This window comes from Petaurus breviceps, unplaced genomic scaffold (assembly GCF_028583685.1).
Source record: "Petaurus breviceps papuanus isolate PSGF00001 unplaced genomic scaffold, PetGlider_PUasm1.0 91133, whole genome shotgun sequence".
Classification (NCBI taxonomy): Eukaryota; Metazoa; Chordata; class Mammalia; order Diprotodontia; family Petauridae; genus Petaurus; species Petaurus breviceps.
Genome location: NW_027187419.1, coordinates 59,347,034 through 59,367,736, shown reverse-complemented (window position 1 = coordinate 59,367,736; position 20,703 = coordinate 59,347,034). Strand labels below are relative to the sequence as shown.

Sequence of the window (20,703 nt, the reverse complement as noted above, 5' to 3'; positions counted from 1 at the left end):
GCGAGGTAAGTGGGGATAAGATCAGGATGAGAGAGAAGAGGCAGCCAGGACAGATAGTGGCAGCATGATAAAGACGTTTCAGTAAAGGATGGAGTCTGACTCTGTGCATCTGAGGCCCAGTTTGTAAGCCCCTACATATCTAAACTAAAAGTAATAATGATCTGGTTGGTGTTCAGACTTTAATATGTAAAATACTTTGTAGCCCACTGCTGGATGTATACAGGAGTTCCTTACCTTGCTGGCTGTTTGTCACACTGTTGTTCCAGAGAATGATGGTGATACTATCAACTACCAGGCCTCTTCCCCAGGTGAGTGTGTTCCACTTGAAATAGTCTGCCTTTGACCTTTTTTGATTACTAGATGAATTCTGCCCCTTTGAGGCTCATGGCAACTCTGTTCATTGAGGGTGTGGTATAGGTTGTATCTGAAAAAACCTTGTCTGCAAGGTTATTTGGCTTTCTTGGGGCCGGAAACATTTTCCATGCCTTAAAGGCAGTTGTGTGAGAAAGGTGCCAGTGATATAGAAAAGTAACACTGCCTAATCCTAGCTTTACACACTTTAGCAGCAGAAACATGACATGTGGAGCCTCAAGAATGCCGGAAAAGTTGTCTCTTCATTCTGGCTTCCCAGCAGCAGTTGTTAAACCCTCATCTGTCCCCTGTGAGAGAAAAAATGATCACAATGAGGAAAAATGATGTTATTTCTGGCTTTGCCAGTGAATTTTAAGTATGAGAGACTTTGTTCTTCCTCTTATTGGAGAGAAAATTATCTCTTTTCTATTGCCTTGGCTTTTTTCTCTTGTCCTGGTATAGTGCCATTGGGAGGGATCTCAACTTATACTTGAAAAAATATCCCTTCTACATCACACCTGATACCTGGGCTTTACTGCCAGTGAGGGGAGCCCACTACCTCCTGGGGCAGCCAGTTATACTATGGGATGGTTCTCACTGTGAAGAATTTGCCTCACATCAAACAAATTGCCTCTTGGCAGCTTCCATGCCTTTTTCTTGTTAAGTCCCTTGGGGTCAAACTGAACAAATATATGCCCTTTTCCACATGGCAACCTTTCCTTCAAATACTTGAAGACAGTTATCATGTCTCCTTGAGCCTTTGCTTTTCAGACAAAATAACCAAATAGTCAGTAGTAAGATTTAAACCTTTGTATCTACTTCACTGGATTAGTGGGTATATGAGAAGTGTGTATTTGATCTTACCAGTGAATAGTCATAAATCATTAATTTTCAGCTCCTAGGAGAACTGTTTAGCAAATTACTGCTTACATGGTACACAATGTTATCTGGTGGTTGGAAAAGCCTTTGGTTCCCTTACAGTTTCTCATTTGTTTCCCACTGATCAAATAAGGCTAATTATCTTAAAATGGTATGAGAGTCTTAGCATCGAAATGTACTGGTACTGTAGTTCCATCTTGGTGATAGATATTATTTCTTTAACCCTCATTAATATGTAATGGACCATTTTTTATCAACAGATGAAGGGGCATTAGTGAAAGGAGCAAAAAAACTTGGCTTCATCTTTACCGCAAGAACTCCTAATTCGGTTATCATAGAAGCTGTAAGTAGAATGCTTGTGAACTTGGCATTGTATCAAACAAATCTCTGTTAAGCTCTTACTATGCCTTCAGGAGGAAGGTTTTCCCCCCAATAAGGGACATACAGTACTGATGTAAAGTGCAAAACACGAATAATCATCCTTGAATTTTGCTGTACACCCCTATAAGCTAGGTCTTGTTTCCATTTTGAAATGAGGAAACTGAGGCTCAGAGGGTAGATATATGTGACTTGTCCAAGTTGACAAAAATGCTTGAAAGAAGTTTGTACTCCTTGTCTTCCTGACTCTAAATTCAGTACTCTGGCACAAGCCTAGGCTTCTCCACATTATAATTAAGAAATAAAACTATTTTAATATATGTCTGGTGGGCATGTTTGTTAATTCTTTGTATTATGCACATTGCTTTAGTAAATATTACCTAGCCTGAAAGCTCACCATAAGTCTTTGGTGTTTTGTCTGCAAAACCTGACCTCCACATTTACATCTCTTTTCTCTTCTTTTTTTTTGGAGGGCAATTGGGTTTAAGCAACTTGCCCAAGGTCACATGGCTAGTTTTTTTTTTTTTTGTGTGTGTGTGTTAAGTATCTGAGGCCGGACTTGAACCCAGGTACTCCTGACTTCAGGGCCGGTGCTCTATTCACTGCGTCACCTAGCCACCCCAACATTTACATCTCTTTAAGTGAAAACAGTGTAATATTCCATTCTTTAGTAGTTTGGGACAATCTTTGTGCTTGGAACAAATATCCTAATTTTATTTTCTCCCTGGAATGTGGTATATCTGTTAGGGGCTAGATAGGTAAAAGGCATAGCAGAACAGAATGGATAGAAGGCAGCAGGATTCAAAGGTGTGGATGGCAGCAAATTATCATGTTCTCTTTGCCCTGTGGGCTTGAGAACTGGGAAGGGAGATTCAGTTCAGGTAAGGAAACATTAAGTTCAGTCAAAGTCAGGGCTCAGAGGTAACAGAACATCAGAGCCTGGCTGCCAAGTCAGGAGGTGCCAGCAATGGATTCAAACATTTGATTAGACAAACAGGACCAAGTCAGGACAGTACAAAGAGCCAAAGATAAATCTGGGTTGGAAGCATCAGAGGATGATGTATACTTGCCATAGATGTTTACCACTTTTAGGTGTTGTGTCCAGCAGAAGGTCCAAATGAAAGAAGGATTCCTTATAGAAGGTGAAGTCCTCTTAGCAGATGACATTGTGCAGATGGCTTCAGGCCCTGAGATACTGCAGAGCCTTCTAAATGGGATCTATCAGCACTCAGGACAGTTTAGCCTTAATAGCTGGGTGAAGAATGTGTATGTGAAGTTGGAGGTACAGTCCAGAGAGGTGGTTGGTTCAATACTATGTCTGTATCCTTGGATAGACACTGCGTATGAACAGGAAACTAGACTCAAAATGAAATGGAAGAAATAGCCGAAGTACCTTAAGAAAAATGTGCAGTGCTTGTAATGATCCTCAGACTTCTCTCTGAAACAAAGACCAATCATTTTAATATCAAAATTCTTCCAGCCATGCTTCATATGACTCTGTACAGATAGGATACTAAAGACTCTAGAGGATTAAGTTGTAGGTCACCCAGAGGGTAAAAGAGACACAGACTCATGGTAGGTTTGAATATTTCAATGAATAACCACACAGGAGAAGTGAGCTAAAGTAGGGTGATGAATGCCTTGAAAAGGGAGTGGGCTAGTCAAGTAGTAGGAACAGCAAGGGAAGACCTCTGCAAAAACTGTGTGCAGCTGGGACTCACTCAATATCAAGAGAAGTAGAGAAAGGCACCCAGCATGTTGGGTGTATCCTTTGTGAAGGAGTCAGGGTTTTATAGTCACACAGGATGACACTGTATGCATGACTTGTTATCTGCATCTTTGGAGGGAGAACCCACATCAAGGAGACCTCTCATCTATTCAGGCATTGCAACTTCAAAAAATGTTTAAAGATGCTGTAATAAAGCACTTTAGAGACACTCAGATTCCACACCTTCTTTTTAAAGATGAGAAAACAGCCTCTGAAAGTTTAAAGGGCTTTCCAAAGGTCACACAGCTAATTGATTTCTAAGTCAGAAGAAAAACCCAGGGTTCCTGACACTCTGTCCAATGTGTTTTCTGCTACACTACATACATGTTTTAATTTTTTTTGTAGTAGCAAAAATCAAGTAGGAAAGTATACCATATTAGCTGATATAAAACTGAAAGTCTTTCTTCCTCTACCCATGCACCCAAGAGTCTGATTTTTCTGTTGGTTTGTTTGTCCCTGTATATTGTGATGGCATTTTGATTTATATTTCTATTTGGATGCCATTTCTGTTCCCTTAGTTGAATGTTCTACCATCCTGCAACTTTTTTTCCCTTTTTTGAGCAGGAGCTTTAGTTGTCAAGTATTCAGTTGGCTGTCCTTAGACCCTAATGCTCTGTTAGCCAGATACACATGCTGAGTCTGATGGCTCTTTCAGGAAGAGTGCTCAGCTGACAAAGTAGGACTTGTTTTTACCAGAAGAGGGAGCTATCATACAAGTTTCAGAAGATCATTTTTTGAAAGTGATGTCTTCGGGCTAGAGGTAGAGTAGATATATGGTTTAGGGGAATATGGAGATTTAGATATTGTAGGGAAAAGTTTAACTTTTTATTATTTGTAAAAGTAGATTGTTTTATCTTCCTGCAGTTGGGTCACGAAGAAACATTTGAAGTTCTTAATGTCCTGGAGTTTTCGAGGTATGTTAACTTTTCCACACACTTAAACAGTGCCATATAAGCAGCAAAGTAAAGCATTCTACCTCCTTCATAGGATTATGTAAATATTTTGTTTTTGTTTTTAATATTCAGCTGTTGCTTCTAGCAACACATCTTTGTTTTACCCAAGATGACATTTCCCCCCTCTGTCAATATGCCAATAGAAATGCTTTATGTGGAATAAAGATCAGGCCAAGCACTTTCAGCCCCTCAGGAAAAAAATTGCTCCAGGGAAGTACTTCTGAACATTATTTGTGAGTCATAGACTTCCTTGGTAGTCTGATGAACCTGTGGGCTTCTAACATTTTTAAATAACTTAAGCAAATGCTAAATTTTAGTTAGAAATAAATGAATATGGATGCATTATTTTTCCTATCAAAGTTCATGGACCCTCAGAAATTTATCTACATCTGTCTATCTATCTTTGGTTGTCTATGGACTCTTAGGTTAAGAACTCCTACCTTAGGGTACCTTAAGGATTTTAGAGCTGGAAGACACTTTCGGAGTCATTGTCATCACAGTAAAAGTGATGAAGATGGCTGATGTCCAAAAGCCCAGTTGAACTTGAAATATTAACTTTTTTTCTTTAGAGGTGGACAATGAAATCATCTGTTTTTCTTCCTAAAATGTCTTTTCTAAAGAAACTCAATACATCTCCATATCCTACTCTCCTTTTCCATTTTCAAGGCCCCAGTGCTCTAGCAGCTGGGGCAGAATTCCCACCAGGGCAGCAGTAGACATGTCTGAATAGTTGAGGGTATGTCGGTTGATGGTATTATTTTCATTGGAGTTTCCCCAGGTCTTGTGAAGTCATACCTCTTGCACCATCTGAGCACTGTTAATGTGGGAGCTGAGAAATTGGAAGCGGAAAAGATTGACTGATGAGATCATCAGTTCATCCCCCTGGAGGGTCAATGTAGGACAGGTCCTTTGGACATGTTCTAAAACACTCTCTCCCAAATCAGTTTTAAAGTGTTTCAAGGCCTGGGGATGTTTGTTCTTTCCCCTGGAAAGTTTTTTTGTTCCAATAAGATTGTTATAAGAAAATATTTTCTAATATCTAGTATAGATTTCTCTCTTCTTAACATCTGGCTATTGCTTCTAGCAGCACATTCATATTCTATCCTGCACACTTTCTCCTCCATCATCAGAATGCCCATGTCAATGCTTTATTCAATCATCAGTCAATAAAAGTTGCATAATGACTTTGCTCTGTTTACTTAACCATTATTCAAACAAGTTGCCTGAACTGATTTTGAAAATATATTTTAAAATCATATCAAGCCTTTATGACTTCTTAGTCATTGCCTCTTAGCCTTCAGTGTGTGTACAAAGGATCTCCTTAACAGCTCAGGATGCTAATGATGGGGAGGGGATTGAGGAAGAAGCAAGATCGGTGGAAAGGATGAAGATGGCAACAGCCTTCTTGAGAAGCTTCTGTCCGCTACCATCTAACCTCTGATGTCCTAGACGAATTACTTGGCTAGTTGTCTATGTGCTTCTGTGCTGAACTTGGGCTCTCTATAAGGCAAGGACAAGTGCAAAATGACAGAAGTTTGCGTAGAAAGAAAGGGCAAGGGAGTCAGATCAGTGGACTGTGTTTCATGAGAGACATTGACAAGCTGGAATACCTTCTCTTCTGGAGTTATCTAGAAAAAGATGAATAGGATAATGAGGGGATTCAGATCCATTTCCTTTGAGGAGCAGTTGAGGAAATGAGGAAGACTTAAGCAAGGCATGCTCACTGTCTTCAAGTGCTCCAGGGGCTGTCATATTAAAGGAGGACTTATTCTTTGTGGGCCTAGAGCTAGGGCTAGAGGGACATAGATTGAGACTTGGCATAAGGTAACACTTCCCAACAAAACTTTCCAAGAATGGAATTACTGCCTTGGCTTATCTCCGTTAAGGACAAGCATTCAACAAGAAAGAAGCAAATGCTTACATGCTGGAGATTATTCTTTCAGAAGCCTTTAAGCTTCTCAACATAGATTAATGCATCTGAAGAAGGGGAAAAGATGAACCTCTAAGGTTCCTTCCAGCTCTAAGATTCAGTAAAATTGGAGAAGATAGAAAAGAAGAAATATCAAAACTGGGGGGATAAAACAGATACATTTTGGTCATATTTGGTGGCTATGTCTTTCTAGTTATATGTACTATAATCCATATACTTGTGCTTAGCTCTCTCTAATACTGTCTAAAAGATTCTCCTCTACTCCCTTCTAGGATGTTTTTTGCTTCCTTGGTTTCCATTTTACAAGCCCCCTCTATGTCAATATTTACACTTCACTTCTGAAAGTGAAAAATCCAGTTCTTCTTGTTCTCTATGTTGATCAGATAGGAATACCTTCTTGTTTTATTCCAAAAATTAAAAATAAAATAAATTAAAATTTAAAAAAGAAATACCTTCTCTCTCATGAGATCAGTAAGCTCCAAATGATGGATTTCTATCTCGAGGGCTTTGGTAACTAAAAGTTTGGGAAAAACTGCTTCCAGACACCATTTTCTCTCCTGGCAGTGCTGGTCTGGCTACAGAAGAACAGAGAGCAGGATGAGCTTTTTACTTTAAAAGATACTTCTCAAATATTAGTTGATTGTTAACTTGTTCTTTCATAGCTCTTAGAGAGTGAATAAAGAGGGAAAAATTGTGAATCTCATTAGTGGCTTATAGTTTTGATTTTTAAAAAATTAGTCAGGAATTTAAAAATGGTGGGGTAGGGGTGGCAGAAAAGGTAGGGAGAGGGTCAAATCCAGCCCATACCTATGATTTCCATAGTGTAAAGAACTCTTCCTGTGGAGACACCTTCCACTGATACAGAGTGATGAGTCCTCTGTAACTTAAAGTCTCAGAGAAATACCTAGAGCACTGAGACATTGATTAATTGACTTGTCTATGGTCACAAACCTAGTATGTGTCAGAAACAAGACTTGAACCCAGGTTGTCCTGATTCCAAGATTTCATCTATCAGCTATGCTGTGCAAATAAAGTTAGAGATTCATTTAGATTTTTATTTGCTTAAGCTAATTCTGCCGTCCCCCTCCCCTAGTAATTCAACAAACTTCAATTCAGCATTCAGTAGGGATCTACTAAATAAGTTAGAGTAGGGTATGCATATATGTGTGTGTATATATACACATATTTACATATATATGTACATGTATACATAAATATTTATAAAAACATTGAAAAAAAGGAAATTCATGTTTTCTTTCCATTATTATCAGTGAATTATCTAATTATACTAGGAAGTTATCAACTAATTGTACTATGAAATCCATGGAAGTTTGCATCTTTTTTTTCTCATTTGACTATCTTTGGAAAAATTAGTTTTATTGAATCAGGCAATAGTATTGAATTCCTGGGGGTTATAAAGGAGAAAATGAATGGACTTGGCAACATAGGCAGCATGGTGGCCTTTCCATTATTTTTCAGTAGCAAGCTGATGATTGAAACCCCACTAAAGTTTTCCACCTACTCTCTGCTTCCTCCCACCTCCTAAACAAAACAAAACATTCTTAAATTGCTCAGGATCTTAGCTTAGTCATTTAGTAATCTGACTAGGAAGAGAGACCAGTGATAATTTCTTTTTCCTTATAGTGATAGAAAAAGGATGTCGGTAATTGTTCGAACACCATCAGGACAAATTCGCCTCTACTGCAAAGGAGCTGTAAGTACTGGATTGGTCACTTGCATTGCAGTATGAAGTTGCTGACTGTTTCCAACTAGAATATGCTACATGTACTTTCATATTAATAGCCTGTTATAGTATTCTTTTTCATATTCCAAGTCTCGCATTTGGATGACTAATTTTATATTGATTCCATGGGTGGGGAAATGCCGATTATTATTGATGACTCCTGTATTGAATGATGGCATACAGGTCATACCAAATTAGCAGATGACATGAAGTAGGAAGGGAGGGGGTAACTAACATACCAGATGACAGTGGTCAGATCCAAAAAGAACTTGACAGGCTAGAGTAATGGACCACATCTAATAAGATAAAATGCTAAATATAAATATAACGTTTTATATTTGAATGTTTGAAAATCATCTTTATAGATACAAGATGGGGGTATAGTCAGAGAATAGTTTTGTTTTTAAGGAAAAGTCTGGGGGTTTAATTAAACATTAAGCTCAGTATGAATTATTAGTTAAATATGGTTGTCACAAAAACTAATACAGTCATTAAATTTCATTAAAAGATTTTAGCCTAGGGTCCAGGTCTAGGAAAGTATGATATTCCTTCTCTCTTCTCTGTTTAGGATCCATTTGAAGAACTCTCTCTCTAGGAGTCATAGCTTCAGAAGGACGTGTATTAAATGGAAGGGGGGGTAGTCTTCTGTTTTTGTCATGTGAGGTTTAGTTGCAGGAATTGGGAATGTTTAGCTTGGTAAAGAGAAGCCCCTTCCTGGCTGTCCACTATTAGGTTCCATCCTCTTTTCCATACTTATCTTTCCAGTGAGGTAGGAGAAAATGTCTTGAGTCCTACAACAATCTTGGATATTTAGTGTATACAGTAGAAGGCTCAAGGGAGGGCAGTGTGATAGCAGTCTTCAGGTATTTGAGGGCTATTACATGGACAATGGATTAGACTTATTTTCCTGGGTCCATAGGAAAGAACTAGGAGCCACAGGTAGAAGAACCAAGGAAGAAAATTTAGATTTGGCTTTAGGAAATGGTTTCTTATATTCAGAACTATTCCAGAGTGGACTGGGGCACTCACCTCACAAGAGGAATCTCCCTTTCTGTAGGGCCTCAGACAAAGTTGAGATGATTATTTCTTGGATATGTTGTGGGAAGGGGCTATTGCTTAGGTGTGGCTTGAATTAGATGGTTTCTTTCCCTTTCAGCACTGAGATCCTGTGATCCAGTGAAATTCTTATCCCAGCTCTCAACAAGGAAATGGCATACAGTGACAGGATTGAGGAGATGGGCTAGTCATCAATTTATGTCAGAAGGACACAGGGCCTTCTCAATATGAGCTAGATGGGATGTTAGCTGTAAAGAGATGCTTTTAGCACACAAAGCCCTGTGTACCTCTGCCCTGGGCAGACCATGTGAAGAAGAACAATAGCTGGTGTTATGCATCACATTAAAGTTTGTGAAGCATTTTCTGCATATTATCTCCTTTGATCCACACAATCCCCTGGTGAAGTAGGTGATGTTGTTATCATCCCCATTTTGAAAATGAGGAAACTAAGACTGAGAGAACTTAGGTGAAGGATCACACAGCTAGTAAGTGTCATGCAGAATTTGGACACTCAGGTCTTCCCGATTTCAGGACCTGTGCTCTACCCACTATACCACTTAGTTGTTTGGAGAATCCTGTTGTATATGGGGCACCACAGTTTAGGAAGCAAGTTGATGAACTAGGGTTATAGCCCAAGGAGGGCAACCAGGATGGTACCAAGACTTGGAGCCATGCCATATAAAGACAGGTGAAAAAAAGTGGTGTTGATTAGCCTTTAGAAATGAAGCCTTAGTGAGAGAGGGTAGAGGATGTGATTGTGGTCATGTTGAAGAGTGATAAGACTTGTTTAACTTAGTCCTAAAGGGTAGGACTAGGAACAATGAGTTTAAGTTAGAATTTGGATAGAAGCACAAGAAACTTGCTAAGAGTAAGAAATGTACAAAAGTCTTATGGGCAGCTTTGGGAGCTGATGAGCTCCCAAGCACTGGAAGTCTTCAAGTGAAGCATAGATGACCAACTTTTTGGGGATGGTGCCATCAGAAGCACTGCTTCAAACATGGGTTTGATTAGGTAAATGTGGAGGCTCCATCCAGCTCTGAGATTTTGTGCCTAAATCTAAAGCTAAAGCTATGATTTAAGAAGACTGGGAGGTCATAGTTCTGTTTTATTTTACTTGGAAAGTGATTCTAAGTCTTCTTGTTACTGTGTGGTGGTAATATGATGGACTGCTCTGATCCTGTAAGACAAAAATAAGGGTTTGTGGCGGTCTGCTTTTTTCGGTACTTGGTCCGACAAAAAGGCATTTTTCCTGCTTGTGGGAAACTGGCATGCAGCCTTGTCTGACTGGAGGAAAAAGATAAAACCTTATGTGTCTACATGGATTCATGTGGGGTTTGTTTTCTTTTTTTGCTCTTAAAAATCTCATTTTAAATGTTACATAACATTTTATTGCTCATGCTTTCATATTGCTATTTTTGAAAAAAATTCTTCCTAGATTTGTCAATATGTCAGTTATTAGAGTGTCACAGCCATCACAAAAAGAGAAGTTGAGAGGGTTAAGAAAAGTTGGACCTGTGCAAAACAATGGGCTGTCATATCAGGAAGGGACATTAGAGATCATCTAATTTAGGGGGTCTTTACCTCTTTTTGTCAGACCTCTCTGGCAACCTGGTGAAGCACATGGATTTCTCAGAAGAACATTTTTAAATACAGAAATTAAAATATAGAATTATGAAGGAAACCAGTTATATTTAAATTCAGTCAACTGTGTGTATGTGTGTGTGTATTTAAAACAAGTTCATGAATGCTGAGTTAAGAACACTTGATTTAGCCTAAATAACATGGGCAAGACAGATTTTAAAAGAAGAGTGAATCATATCTAAGAAGGTTTAGACCTCTCTATTCTTATTCACATAGAAACCAGAAAACATAAATGGGTATTCTGATGCCACAAAACAGTCAGAAAATGGTGCTCTGTAATGTTAAGTCAAACATCATTGTATCAGAAAATGTACATTCTTGGTTTGGTTCATAGTTCCCACACTTGGTGGGGTAAAGTGCTGGATTTGGAGTCGTAGGAGCTGAATTTAAATCCAAGTTTTGCTCATTTCTGCCTGGATGACTTTAGACAAGTCATTTAAGCTGTTTGAGCCTCCATTTCCTCTTCTGAAAAAATGAAAAGGTTGGATGGGCTGCTTTCTGAGGTGGTTCCCAAGGGAATGATCCTAAGGAATCCAATTCACTGTGAAGTTCAAAGTTCATCATTGTGTGGATTGGAATTCAGCTACTCTTTCAGGTCTTCTCAAAATACTTTTTAACCATTAGGTATAAAATATAAAGTTCTAAAATGTATTTAGAAGACCGAAAGATTGAATTGTAATTTTATATATGAATTTGCTGGTAGTGATGACTTCCTCTTTGATAGGATAATGTGATTTACGATCGACTGTCAGAGAAGTCTGAGTTCATGGAACAAACTTTGTGTCATCTTGAATATTTTGCTACAGAAGGTAAGTTATCTTAAATAATTTTTATATCATTATAATTAATAATAAATTGATATCAACAATAATAACTTCTATAGCACTTCTTTTATTTAGCCAGTATTCTCACTTCTATGTTGAAGTGTTAGTAATTCTGAACGCATGTGATTCATACTTTGTAACACACACACATTTCATGTTTTGGTCTGGATCACTGATAAATAAATGTGAATTATTTCCAACGCTAGATCTCATTGAGGTTTTTTAAACTTCATCATGTTCTATGTTCATGCTAGCAGAAAACATATTTATTGTTGTGCTGTGCTTCCCTCATTCCTGTAGGGAATCTACAATCCATTATGTATAGGATCTGGTGTCAAAGGCTCTCCAGTGGTAATAGGAACTTGGGAGTAGAACATTGCTTTGTGGATGGCATGCTTTGTCTGAGGTCTTTTCCTTTTCTCACTCAGAGAAGCCTGGATTTTGTTCACTAAGTATGTAGTTGAACCAGCACCTTTAGTTAATGGGCTTAACCTTTTGTTAGCTATATAACATTGACTTTTCAGCCTTTGATTATGGACACTGAACCCACAGTGACTGACCTCAAGCATTTTCTGAGAGGTTTTGAACCTGGCTTCTGGTTGCCATCTTCTTTGCTTTTGAAGGTGACAAAAGTCATTGACTGTCTTACTCAAGATCATATTTGAGCTTGTGAGCTCTAGCCTCTCACATGCTCATGCCTCTGGCATGAAAGCCTGCATCTCTTTTCCAAGGTGGCTGGTACCTTTGACTTCTGTCTTACTAAACATAAGTGTGTTCTAGGCAGGTATCAGAACGTAGTTGCAGGAAGAGCTTTAGAATGAAATATGAGACAGCAATTCTTCTGAAGTGGAGATTTGACTTTGAAGTTCTGGGCTGTTATAGTTCTTAGTTTTTAGTTCTTAGAAGAGGACTTATTCTTTCCCTCTTCATTCTCACCAAAGGATCTCAAAAGAAAGAAGTTTCTCAAAGATGTCAAAGAAGTCTCCTAGTGCTGTGCTGATGAATTACTATTTTGTTAAGTTGGGAAATAAAGAGGGAATGGGACAACATGGATAGAGGCCTTAGAGTCAGGAAGACCTGGGGTTAAATCATGCTTCTGTCACATACTGACTGTTGTGACCCTGGGCAAGACATTTAACTTCTTGGAATCCCAGGCAAGTCTCCAAGCCTGTAAGTTATAAATGACTAGCCATCTAAAGTGGTAGGAGTTCCTGTGCTAGGAATCTCATTATGCCTGTGAAATTGCAACTCCATATTCCCTCCCCCCCCAAAAAGAAAAAAAAATAGGAACAGGAATCATTGAAAGACCTCATAAAGCTTGGAGTATGAGAGAAGAATTTTGGTTTTTATTTTCAGGTGGTGAGTTTCTCTGATCTGATAAAGAGCATGACTTTATTATATTGTTTGCTGTTCTTTAGGTTTGAGGACACTCTGTGTTGCCTATGCTGATCTGTCTGAAGACGTATACCAGGAATGGTTGACTGTTTATCAATCGGCCAGTACAACTTTGAAAGACAGAACCCGGAGGTTGGAAGAGTGCTATGAAATCATTGAAAAGGTAACCAGAGCAGACAGACTCTCCTACCAAATCAGCTTTCCTTTGAGTTAAATCATTTTCATAAGCAAAAAAAAAAACCCAAACAAAAAATGACACAGTTCTCATAACATTGACCTGTTTTGTTTTTCCATAATCTTAAACATATTAAGTATTGGGTTTTGTTTCCTTTCAAAAGAAACTTACTTCTTTTGTAATAATTTGAAAGAGACAAGTCTTATGATATAATGTTTTACTATCTTCTCTCTGCTCACTTCATTTCATAGGCATCTTTCCCATGAAAGAAAACATTAGGCTTGACTAGGGGTTAGAATGGTTTTGTGAGAAATCTAAGTTCCAAGTTGTAGTTCAGTCTTTCAAGACTCTTGGGCGGCTTGTTAGACAGCTTTACCATGATGTGCCTCACATTAGGATTATTATGCCTTCTCTTTGAGTGTATGACACCAATTCATGACCGAGTTTGTCAGATATTTCCTTTGATTAAAATTCTCAGAAGTTATGTTTGTTAGTCTTGAGATTGATGAGCTCAAAGGTACAAAAATAATTACAAAATCAAGTCTGTGCAGACCAGGCATCCCTTCATGAAAAAGAGGGACCTGGAGTCTGTGTTCTGGTCCTAATGTTTCTTAGAGGTGTGACCGTTTGCAAATCATTTCACATCTCTAGGCCTCAAATTTGAAATGTGTTAAATAAGAGAGTTGGAACATAGGATGTCCAAGTTTCCTTTTATATTTAAGACCTATGCTCCTGTGATTTGAGTATTTTGGGGAATATGAACCTTTTAGTTTGGTATCTTTTAGTGCAACAGATTAGTAAATTAATTATACTATGGTGTGAGAGAGGTGGAATTTCTCCAGGTGAGAATTCAGCACAAATTATATTATTTATTTGACAGATTTGACCCAACATATCTTAAAATTGATTTTATACCATGTGTTTGGTATAATAGGGGAAAACTTCATGAGTTATTTATAAACTAAATGTAAAAAAAAAAAAACCAAGGCTCCAAACCAAAAAAGAACATTTTCTTGTTCTTTCTGTGTTTTGACTTTTTCCTCCTGATTAAATTCTTACTTGGTTTAGTGCCACTAGGGGGCAATGTTTCCGTAAAACTTTTTAATGTTACTAAGATGAGACTCTTCCTGGATCCTTCAACTTTCCTGAATTTTAGACAAAGGAAAGGAATAGGAACTGGACATGTGATTTCATTGGTAGAGGGGTGCTCCAAGGAGAAGGAACTCTTACTACCAGTGCTGGTCAGCGCCTTCTCTGCAACCTTGAGCAATAAGGAGACATTAAAAAAAAAAAAAACCGAAAAAAAAAAAGCCAAACAAACCAAAACCCCCCAAAAAACAAAACCCAAAACATGACTGAAACTTTAGATTAGCCCTTTAGGCCATCAGACTTTCTTGAAACATAGCTACTAAGACTCTAAGAGCTAGTGATTCTTCCATTCATTTTTTTATTCCCTGAGCAAAAACCCAGAAAGCCATTCCCCTCAGCTTATTTTCCTAGAAGGGTGATAAGGGAATTCTAGTTGGCATTTGCCAACATGATCAATTATAAATGAGGAGTGGCAATTTTCCAGCAGTTTGTAGTGGTGGGGGGCTGGCAGAGGGCCTAGCATACCTTTCTCAGGTTTAAAGTTGTTTTTATAGCGACTATTATAGGATCCCATATTAGGAAAATAGGTGAGATTATTTTTATCCTTGTGGTTCCATCTACCTTCTGTCCAATTCTGTTGGATGTACCCTTTAAAAGTGAGGAAATCAAGATCTGTGTTGTACTACTGAATTGTAGAAATAATGTTTCAGAGGAAAGGAAGCTTCCACTAAGGGCTTGTCTTGGGTCTCTTCGTTAAATCTTGGGAACCATTAACACTCCATTCTGATAAACCCACTTTACTCATTGTCCATCTCAAAATCATCTGGAACAACACTTTCCCAATACTTAGAGAAAATTTATTTTCATATGGCTTCAACTGTGGCATAGCTAAATATCTAAACATTGGTTAAAGGTGATTTGGGATGGTAAGGGTCAACATGTATCAGCAAAGTCAGGATAATTTGGAAAAGAACAAGGGTGAAAGAATCTGCTCATCACAACATTGCTTCAACTCCTACAACTCCCTTTTATATCACTGTCCAGGGTGGGCCTGAATCTAGGGTCCTTGCTTTAGTATGAGGGTCAAGGTTGCTCTAAGCATCTGTGCCTGTACTTTGAGGTTTTAATCGTTCTGGGACCTATACAGCCAGTTCATACACTCTCCCTTGTTGTCTCCGCACTTCTACCTCCTTGTCTGGATGCTTACATGTACACACCTCCCAGGGAAGAGAAGAAATCCTGTGGTGTAGTTTTCAAAGTCTAGGTAGTTCAAAAGACTGACTAGTGAGCCTTGAAACAGAATGAGCATGTTACTCTATTGCTGCTCAGTTTCATGTTATATAGCCTAGAGGGAAGAGTTTTGGGGAAATTATATATATATATATATATATATAATATGTGTATATGTCTGCATTTGTATATAAAAGCCTATTTTACATATATGCATATACATACGCACACATACACACAGATAAAAACAGTAGTTGGCATTTGTATGTCCCGCTAAAGTTTCTAAAAATTTTTACATAGATTTTCCTTTGAGTTGTACAACAACCCTGTAAAGATAGGTACTAGAGATATTATTATCCCCATTTGACAGATTGAGGCTTGGAGAGGTTAATTGACTTACTCATGTTTGCAAGGTTAGTAAGTATCAGATAGTATTTTAGGGAAGGCTACAAAGTTATATTATACTGCCGTCAGTATTTATTTGTCTTTTACAGTGTATGTGTTAGGGGAATGGCATTTGAAGTTAATAAACTCATCCTATCCATTGGTTTGGGACACTGATGCTGCCAGTTTCAAGTGTTCTCTACTATAGGTTAATATTATAAATTTTAAGTGTTTTCCACCATAAATAGACATATCTGCTTCATTCTAGTAATCAGGGTCAGAAGTTGATGACTTGGAAACCTTGTAAGCCTTGAATTTGAAAGGATTGATTTGAAAGGAGTAGAGGAAAGAAGATATGCCTATCTAGTTCTCTAAAGGGAGAGCTCCTCTATTAAGTCTGTGAATCACTGATGAACACAAGTAAATATTCCACTGCAAGTAATGCTCTGATCATGTATTTGGGGTGGGAAAGAGGGCATCACAGAGAATGCCCTCCTTACAAAGGCCAACTTTCTTATCCCCACACTTAGCTTCTTTTATCTTACTAGGGTTCTTTTGCCCTGGGAACCTGTAGGGAACCTGTCTACAACTGACAGCTAGTGAGCATTTAATTAGCATGACAAGAAGCCCTAGGGAATGTGAAGGGAGATCCAGTCAGGTTCAGACGCCTTTAAAGAGCACTGAGACTCATATTCATGGGTGTTAAGTGAAAGAAGCTCATCACTGGTGGGGAATGGGATAGTTGGTGATTGTTTTTTTTTCTTAATTGGGCTTAGTAGAGAGCAGTGCAGGAACTTAACCTGAATTGCTTAGGTTGACTAACTTGACAAAAATGGGCTAGACAGATGGATTTAGGAAAATGAGATGAGGGCATTCATGAGCCAATTATAGTCAGAGTGCTATATGCAGGGAGGACTTTAGCTCATCTGAAAAGACCAAATCAGATTACTGAGATACACTGAATATGTAATCAGATAACCATGTGTATGATCTCCTCTGAGGCTATTCTCCTGGCTTGAATTCATGCTGGTCAGTTGAGTTCCCAAAGGATGGCTGACTACCTTGGGTTACATTTCTTTATGGGTATATGATACGTGCAAGCCTTAAGAACTGTATCATCATTAGGGCAGTTAAAAAATGTCTACTCAGAGGGCATAGGTGTGAATCTGTTATGTTGGATTGACCCCAGAAGATGAATGGAAGGCTGAGAAAAAGGAATGCATTCAGAGAATGGGAAAGGAAGAATGGGCAAAATTATCTCATAAAAAAAAGTATGCAAAGAAGCACATACAGTGGAAGGGAAAATGTAGGGTAGGGAGTGGGCAATGCTTGAACCTCACTTTCACCTCAGCTGGGAGGTGAAGGAAGGAAGAATGTATATATACGCTCAATCATGTATAGAAATCTTTGTTGCCAAACAAAGAAGTAGAAGGAAGAAAGGCTGAAAGTGGGGAGTAGAAAGAGAAGAATGGCAGATTAAAGGTAGCAGTAGTCAAAAGTAAAATAGACTCTTTTGGAGGGGACAGTGTAAAAAGGAAAAGGCTAAATATAAGAGAATAAGATGGAGGGAAATACACAATAGCATTCATAACTGTAAATGTGAATAGGATGAACTCATGAGAAAACAGAATTGAATAGCTGAATGGATTAAAAACTAGAATGTAGCAATATGTTATTTAAAAGAGACACTTGAAACAGAAAGATACATACTGAGAATTAAAAATAAGAAGCTAGGGGCAGCCAGGTAGCACAGCAAGTAAGAGCACCGGCTCCAGTGTTGAGAAGACCTGGAGATCGAATCCCGGGCTCAGACACTTAGCACCCACCCAGAAACACCTGGCCGTGTAACCTTGAGCAAGTTACTTAACCCCAATTGCTTAGGGGCAGCCAGGTGGCTCAGCGAGTAAGAGTACCGGCTCCAGTGTTGGGACGACCTAGAGATCGAATCCCGGGCTCAGACACTCAGCACCACACCCAGAAATAACTGGCCATGTAACCTTGAGCAAGTTACTTAACCCCGATTGCTTACAAATATTAAAAAAAAAATAAGAAGCTAGAGCAGAATCTATTATGTTTCATCTGGATTAAAAAAAAGCAAGGGTAGCAATCATGATCTCAGACAAAGTAAAAGCAAAGAAAGACCTGATTAAAAAGAGATAGGAAAGCTACATTTGCTAAGAGGTGCCATAGATCTAGATAATGAATTAATATAAATACTGAGCATATATGCACTATATATATATGCCATAGCATACAAATTTTTGATGGAACAATTAAATGAATTGCAAGAGGAAATAAATAGTAGAACTATATTAGTGGAAGATCTCAATTTACCCCCTCTCAGACCTAGATATATCTAACCATGAAATAAATATAAAAAGAAGTTAAGCAGGTAAATAGAATTTTAGGAAAGTTAGATATGATAGACCCCTAGAAAATATTGTTTGGAGGTATTGGAAGTAAATTGTTTGGAAATATCTGTGCAAGACATTCACAAAAATTAACTTTGTATTAGAGCATGAAATCCTCTACAACAAGTGCAGAAGAACAAAAACATTAAATAACCATTTCTGATCCATGATGCAATAAAAATTACATTCAATAAGTGACTTTTGAAGCATAGAATAAAAATTAATTGGAAACTAATATAATTCTATAGAATCTGCGGGTCAAAAAACAAAACATAGAAACAAATTATCATTTAAGATAATGACAACAATAAAACAACATACCAAAATCTGTGGGATGCAGCCAAAGCAGTGCTTAAGAGAAAATTTATATCTCTGAACATTTGCATTAATGAAAGAGAGAGCTAATCAATAAATTGGGTATTCAACTAAAAAAAATCTAGGAAAAGAACAAATTAGAATTTCTCAGTTAAACACCAAAATAAAAATCCTAAAAATCAAAGGAAAGTTTGATAAAATTGAAAACTGAAAAAAAAATTGACCTAATTAAATTAAAACAGGAGCTGGTTTTTTGAAGAAAAAAGTTCAATAGCTGTGTATTGACTAATTTGATTAAAAAAATGAAAAAAACCATTAATTGCTAGCATCAAAAATGAAAAGCATTAATTAATGTACAATGATGATGAAAGCAGTTATTGGGAGGTATTTTGCTCAAATATATGTCACTAAAACTGACAATCTAAATGAAATAGATGAACATTCTAAAAAATATAAATGGCTCAGATTAACAGAAGAGGAAATAGAATAGTTAAGTAACATTATATATTAGAGAAAGAAATTGAGCAACCTATAAATGAGCTCCCTAAGAAAAAAAATCCCAGGAGCAAATGCAAATTCTACCAAACATTGGAAAAGGTGATTGATGTTGAGGTTAACTCTGGAAGCAGGGATAGAGTTTGACTGGATGTGAGCAGTTATAGAACAAGAGGTCAAGCAATTAAAGAGTAGAGGACAGTATGTAGTCATGTAACCCTGCTGACTAGGCTACTGCATGTCTGTTATTTGACTGCAGCTGGTGCCTCACTGCAGCAAGACAGTCCTTTTATTCTTGCCTAATTGAGCTGGGGCAGCTAGGTAGCTCAGTGGATAGAGTACTGGGCCTGGAATCTGGAAGACCTGAGTTCAAATTTGGCCTCAGACACCAACTTTGTGACACAGGGCAAGTCACTTAATCCTGTTTGCCTTAGTTTCTTCATCTGTAAAATGAACTAGAGAAGGAAATGGCAAACCACTCCAGTATCACTGCCAAGAAAACCCCAAATGGGGTCACAGAGTCAGACACAACTGAAAATTACTGAGCAACAAAATTGAGCCTTTTACTTTCCACAGCAGCTGCTTACAAACTTTCTCTTTCCTCTTCAACTCATATTTCACTGAGAAAATTGAGACTGCTTTTTGCTAACTACTTCTTACCTACTCCTCATCTCATACCCCCTAGATACCATATACCCTGTACCCCTGCCTGATCACTTTCACCAGTATCTTTTCCTTTTTTCCAATCTCTGGTGAAGTAGTGACCTTTTCTCCAAGACCAAACCTTCTACATTTATCTTGCATTCCATCACCTCTCATTTTCTCCAACAGATTTCCCCCACAATCATTCCTTCCCTGACTCTAATCTTTAGTGCCTCCCTAGTTACTGGTTCCTTTCTTACTGCCTATAAGCATGCCTAAGTCTCTTCCATTCTTAAAAAAAAGAAACCTCATTCGACCCTTTAATCCCAGCAAGTTCTGTGTCTCTCTTCACTTTCTCAACCCAACTCCTTGAAGAAACCACCTATGCTCATTTCCTCCCTGTTCTCTGGTCTTACTTTCTTCTAAACCCTCTTCATTCAGGCTGGTAGCCTCATCACTCAACTGAAATCTCTCTCCTCAGAGTTACTCATGATCTCTTAATTCACACATCAAATGATATTGCCTCCACTTTCATATTTCTTGGTTTCTGCTGAATTGGATGCTGCTAACTGTCATCTCCCCCTGGATTCTCGGTTCTCTTTGGGTTTTTTATGACACTGCTCTTTCTTGGTTTGATGCCTGCCTATACAGTCGCTTCCTTTCATACTTCTTTACTGGATCATTATCCATGCCATACCCTCTAGTTGAGGGTATATCTCAAAACTCTGTTCTGATCTTTCTTTTATCGCTTTATGTTCTCATTAGCTCCTGTGGGTTTGAATTAGGCCTCACAGGTTTAACATGTCTAAAATAGAATACATTATCTCCTCTTCCCCCCTAACCAATCCCAGCTTCTTCATTTCTGCCAAGAGCATCGCATCACCAGGTCACCAGAATTTTCATGTCTGTAATTGGCTGTAAACTTCAGGTGCCTCCTTGTATAATATAAAGTTGTGTTTTGTGGGAGCCTGGCTTCGTAGTACGATTAGAGTATTCTTATGTAAGGACCATCATGGAACTGCTGGTTGGTGATTGGTAATATT

At 38.2% G+C, this 20,703-nt stretch overlaps 1 protein-coding gene across 1 annotated transcript in view; it reads left to right on the top strand.

Moving 5' to 3' along the window:
- ATP8A2 (ATPase phospholipid transporting 8A2) overlaps nt 1-20,703 on the top strand; it is a 784,050-nt gene that overhangs the window by 267,259 nt on the left and 496,088 nt on the right. The window contains 6 exon segments of the mRNA XM_069080803.1: nt 203-308; nt 1,491-1,573; nt 4,241-4,290; nt 7,904-7,973; nt 11,425-11,509; nt 12,943-13,082. Of these exon segments, the coding sequence (XP_068936904.1) occupies nt 203-308; nt 1,491-1,573; nt 4,241-4,290; nt 7,904-7,973; nt 11,425-11,509; nt 12,943-13,082 (534 nt within the window).